The 5,483-nt window shown below is 55.2% G+C and overlaps 1 protein-coding gene across 1 annotated transcript in view; it reads right to left on the bottom strand.

Moving 5' to 3' along the window:
• Positions 1-1,273: 1,273 nt before the first annotated feature.
• The window catches only part of LOC114487062 (uncharacterized), a 94,369-nt gene continuing 90,159 nt past the window's right edge, over positions 1,274-5,483 (bottom strand). The window contains exons 5-6 of the mRNA XM_028495092.1: positions 3,968-4,024; positions 1,274-1,300 (exon numbers count right to left, since the gene is read on the bottom strand). Coding sequence (XP_028350893.1) covers positions 1,274-1,300; positions 3,968-4,024 — 84 coding nt within the window. The remainder of the gene's footprint in view (positions 1,301-3,967; positions 4,025-5,483) is intronic.

Here is a 5,483-nt window from a genome sequence, read left to right as displayed (position 1 = left end):
GGAGAGGGCCCGGAGCAGCCGGCAAGCCCTACCCGGGAGGGTGGATGGGGTGAGGCGGGAAAGGGGATGACTTCCAAAGAACTAACTTTAATTCTCTCTGCCTCGGGTTCGCTGGTCTACAGACTGCGATCAGGGCCCTTCCTTGGACTTTTCAAATCTTCAAAGCTGTGGATACTCTGACACTTCAGCATCCTTAGCAGAATGTATATCTGAAGTCAAACACATTGCCCCAAAGGCATCTGTCTGAGTCTTCATTGCTCAGATGTGGCAACTGAGAGCTGAAGATCACAAGCAATCAGTGGCAGAGCCGCTTTCTAGCTTCGAGCTCACCTCTCTGAGCTCAGTTTCGTCATCAGTAAAGTGGGGATAAGGTTGGCACCCACTTTGTGGGCTAGTGTGAGGAGCAAATGGAGTGAGGCACATGAAGCCACCATTCCATAATGAGGAAGAGGGCCGCGAGCTCCCAAGGGCCAGAAGTACCCCACAGCCTCCCTTGGCCAGAGCCCCACTGGGCCAGGCTCCAGCCTCATGGCCAGGGGCTGGTCCATTTCCACCCAACATCCCACCCTGGCAGGTCTCCACAAAGCTCACACCCAGCTCACAGTAGATGCTTCCCAGATGGCAGGTGGACCCTGTTACTACCTACCCTGGGCGAGCCTGAGATGGCGTCCTGGCCTCCTCTCCATCCTCCCACCGGTCACATAAGCTATGGTGGAGGATCAGGGTAGAAGGATTTACCCTCATGACCGTTCCCCTCCAGGTGGTGGGGCTCCCGCCTGGGTATCAGAAGCTGGTTTGGGTGTACCCAGTCCAGAGGCAGGTCTAATTGAGCTTAGCTGACTTCCTGTGCCAGGACCTGAATAGGACAAAGAGCCCTGGATGGGGGATTCAGTGACTGGAGTCTGAGTCCTGGATCAGCCATATGAGGTTGAGGGTATCAGTTTCCCCATCCATACAGTGCAGGGAGTGGATTCATGGTCCCTGGGAACCTTCAGGCTCACAGTCCACTCGTAGCACAGCTGACTCCCCACAGAGACTTACAGCCATCATCTTTTTTTTTTTTCTTTTTTCTTTTTGTGGTACACGGGCCTCTCACTGCTGTGGCCTCTCCCGTTGCGGAGCACAGGCTCCGGACGCACAGGCTCAGCGGCCATGGCTCACGGGCCCAGCCGCTCCGCGGCATGCGGGATCCTCCCGGACCGGTGCACGAACCCGTGTCTCCTGCATCGGCAGGCGGACTCTCAACCACTGCGCCACCAGGGAAGCCCAGCCATCATCTTTTTGAACCCTCAAAATTCCCCTATGGGAAGGAAACAGTGGTCATTTTACAGATGAAGAAACTGAGGCCCAGGGAGGGGAAAAGCCCTGCCTGGGTCACACAGAAAGCTAGTGGCAGACTGTTTAACCCCCTAGCTCCACGGGCAGCCTTGTCAGAGGTGGAGCCTGCATCTGCCAGGCCTGGGGAAGTCAGGACACCTGGGACACCTGTGCTGAACCACTGGCTCGCAAGATTCCTGAACATGTGCCAATGGACACACCTCAAGGAGGAGGTGTGCAAGCTGGCTCCAGCACAGCACTGCTGCAGTGTATGTGAAAGTGGCCCTGTCCCCTTCCTGCACCCATCCCCTGGCCATTGAGTTTTTGTACCCAAGTGCAGAACTCCATTTTTCTACCTCTAAGATTCCATTTGGTTTAGTGGGTTTTAGCCCAGAGCTTCCATCAGCTGAGGACCCAAGGTGAGAACCACCTCTCACTGGCAAATGTGGGACTCTGTGCCTTCATCTAAGTCACCAGAAGATTGGGGTAGAATGAGGCCAGAGCCCTAAGGTGCCCCGCTGGGGACCTTCTTCACACAGACCAACATCCAGTGTTGACTCTTTGGGCCCTTGGTCCTGCCCAAGTCCTCCTGAGCGCACTGTCACTGGGCACCGGTATCTGTCCCGTCACAGAGCCCCTGAATCCACCCAGAGGCCCCAGCGGCCCTGGAGATGGGCGGGGAAGAAGCCTGCATCCCTGCAATGGTCCAGACCACCCTAGTGGGGCCATAGGCCCCTGTCCTGCCTAACCAGGCCTGGGTACAGCAGTGCCTAAAGAGGGAAAGAGGAAGGACTCATGGCCAGGGCAACAGTCATTCCCCAGGCAGAAAGGATGTGGGTCTGATGGACCCGGGTATATAGATATTGCACAAGAAAGAAGAAGCTTGCAGTTGTTACAGCCTATGTTCAGTTTCAGGACATCCGCATGCAAAAAAAAAATGAAGTTGGACCCTTATGGTACACCATATACAAAAATTAACTCAAAATGGATTAAAAATCTAAATGTAAGCCCTGAAACTATAAAACTCCTAAAGGAAAACATAAGGGAAAAGCTTCATGACATTGGACCTGGCAATGATTTCTTGGATATAAAACCAAATGCACAGGCAACAAAAGCAAAAATAGACAAATGGGGCTACATCAAACTTAAAAGCTTCTGCGTGTCAAAGGAAACAATCAGCAAAGTGAAAAGGCAACCTAGTGAACAGGAGAAAATATTTGCAAATCATATATCTGATAAGGGGTTAATATCCAGAATATATAAAGAATTCCTATGACTCAAAACCAAAAACCAAATAATCCAATCCAAAAGTGGGCAAAGGACTTGAAAAGACATTTCTCCAAAGAAGATACACATATGGGGGACAGGGGGATGAGGAGGCCCCTCAAACTGAGCCTCTTCAGACATGACCCCCAGGTCAAGGCTGTTTCTCCTCACTCAGACTGGGCCCCCTTCCCCTCCACCCCTGGCTGCCCCCTCACCCTCCCAGTCCAGCCAGGCCTGGTGGTGATAGATGCTGTCCCAGAGCAGACATTTCAGGCAGCTGCCTCTCCCACCGCCCGGCAATATGATTAATGCTCAGCCTGCCAGGAGCCCATTCATCACGGCCACGCCACATCCCCACGAGCCCAGGGCAGATGGGCTGCACTGGGGCCTGCCTGAGTCCTGGCCCACAGAGTCTTCCCAGTTCCCAGCCAGGCCAGAGACCAAAGCGTCACTGAGGGGTGGGGCCCAAGTTATGGCCACATCGGGAAGAGGGCTTTCTGCAGCACTCACCACCTCACTCCTGCCCCTTCCTTTCAGCCTCCAGGGAGGGACCTCCAGGGGCAGCTCTAGGGGATCAGATAGAGCTAATGGGAACAGCACACCCTGTACTCCTTCCCAGCTATGTGGCCTTGCAGACCTCATCCTCTCTTCACAGCTCAGCTTCCACATCTGTAACATATGAACAGTAAGAAGCTGCCGGCAGGCTCAGTTGAGGTGATTTGTATCACATGCCCCCCTGAGGCCTGGCCTGCAGCAGGGCTGGGGCAGGATCCTGACTCCTTAGACTTTGCGGGGCTCTGCTGGGACTGCCCACTGAGCAAAACCAGAGCTAGGCCCCACCACCCAGGTCAGAACCCTGCCCCACAACTGCATAGTCGCTACACCCCCTCCGGCCTCAATTTCCACAGCAGCAGAATGGGCATAATAAAATTATCACTAACCCACGCTTGGCATACAACATCTTAGTCACTGATCATTTTTATTATCCCGGGGCATCTTCCAGCCCACCTTCAGCACCCCCCTCCTGGCAGGTAGGCTGGGTGGGGGGCTGGACAGAGTCATGGGAGGCCTGTGCAGGAGAACAGGCTGGGCCCGGGCACCAGGCTCCGATGTGGAAGCCGCCCCCAGGTGCCAATACCGTAGGAGGTGTCAGGGAGCCGCCCCACTGCCCCAGTTTCCCAGAAGTGTCCAGCCGAAGTCGGGGAGTGAGGAGGACGTGTAGCCACACATGCACATCCAGGACCATGCATGACCACTGCCCGGGACAACCAGAGCCTAGCACTACAGCCCCACCCATTCCTGGTGCCCTGCATGCCCCCCAGGGCAGAGGACACAGGTGGGTTCAATCCCACCCCTGCCTCTTCTGTGACTTGGGTCAACTCACCTTCCCCACACGGGCCTCTGTTTTTCGTATGGCAACAGGGCTAGCGACATCCCTCTCCTGTATGAGGAATGAACAATGCTACGTGTGTGAAAACTGTGCCAGGTGCCTGGCAGGTGGCATGTGCCAGGTCTTTCTCCTTCCCCTCTCTCCTCCCTGTCTCCCACCTCCACCTGCCAGGCCTTTCAGGCCAGCCCCGTCATTACTACTGCTGCCCCCCTGCACCCCATTCAAGCAGCCTCCCCATCTCCTCACAACTTGGATTTCACCCCTCTGTGCCCATCTCCACCCTGGTGGCCGAAAGCACTAATCACCAACGCAGGGACAAGCTGCCTCCACCTCATACCCAGCAGTGCCCCCGGCAGCCTTCAGTAATTGATACCCAGAGGAAGGCAGCAGAAAAGAAGCCAGAGCCGCCACCCCAACCACAGCCACAGGAGCTGGAGGACAGAAATACCACTGGCTTCAGCTGCAGCTGGCTCTGCTGCCTGCCCCACGCATAAGAGCAACCGGCCACCAATCCTGGCAATAATAGCTCCACTGACAGGGTCCTCACCATGTGACAGGCCATGTTTAAAGGCTTCTCATGCATCATCTTAACCAATCTTCCCAACATCCCTGTGAGGAAGCGACTGTTATACCCATTTTACAGATGAGGAGACTGAAGCACAGAGACGTTAGGAAGCTTGCTCAAGGTCACACAGCTCACAAGCGGTGACAACAGTATGAACCCAGGTGGTCTGGCTCGGAACTTGGGCTCTTAACTCTATACTTTTCTGCTCAGTCCATCCCCCAGCACCACAGAAATGCCCACGACTGGAGATCTGATGGGGAGAAGGGAGAAGGCCATGGGGTCTCCCTTCTGTGTTGAGCTGACTGAGGTGAAAACCAAGGAAACAGAGCAGTATTTAAAGCAGAGACACTCTGACTTCTTAAAGCTGAAAATTACATCCCCAAGAATAGGATGTCAATTGGGGCATAGGCCTGACCCCCAGCCCCATCATTCCCCTGTTTTAGAAATGAGGGCAGTCACAGCTTGGGTCTGCATCTCAGACCCACATGAAAAAGGCCAGTGAACTCTGGCAGCGATGGTAGAGTCGGGGTGGGTGCCTGGCAAGCCCACCAATCCAACCAAGACCCTTTCCCCAGCCCTCCTGGGCTCTTCTGGGTGGGCCCAGGTCTCTTCTGGAGTGGCCCTCACACTTCTGGTCCCCTCAGATGAGCGTACACCCCTTGGTGCCCACGTGTGGCTTCACGTGGGGCAGAGCACTAGCCAGGGCTGGCCACCACCCACGCCCAGCCTTGACTGCAGATGGAGCCTGTGCCCTGGTGTGACCTGCGGACCTGCGGCTCCTCCTTCTGACCCTGGACAGATGCTGTTGTAACTGTGGCTTCCAGACTTGCGTAATGCCTCCCCGCCAGGCTCCCCATGCACCACACACACACACACACACACACACACACACACACACACACAGGCTCTGATCCAGCACAGGTTTCTTCTATTCCAAAGATTTCT

The sequence above is a fragment of the Physeter macrocephalus genome, chromosome 11, assembly GCF_002837175.3.
Source record: "Physeter macrocephalus isolate SW-GA chromosome 11, ASM283717v5, whole genome shotgun sequence".
In the NCBI taxonomy this organism is placed as follows: Eukaryota; Metazoa; Chordata; class Mammalia; order Artiodactyla; family Physeteridae; genus Physeter; species Physeter macrocephalus.
This window is presented reverse-complemented; position numbering and strand designations above follow the sequence as displayed.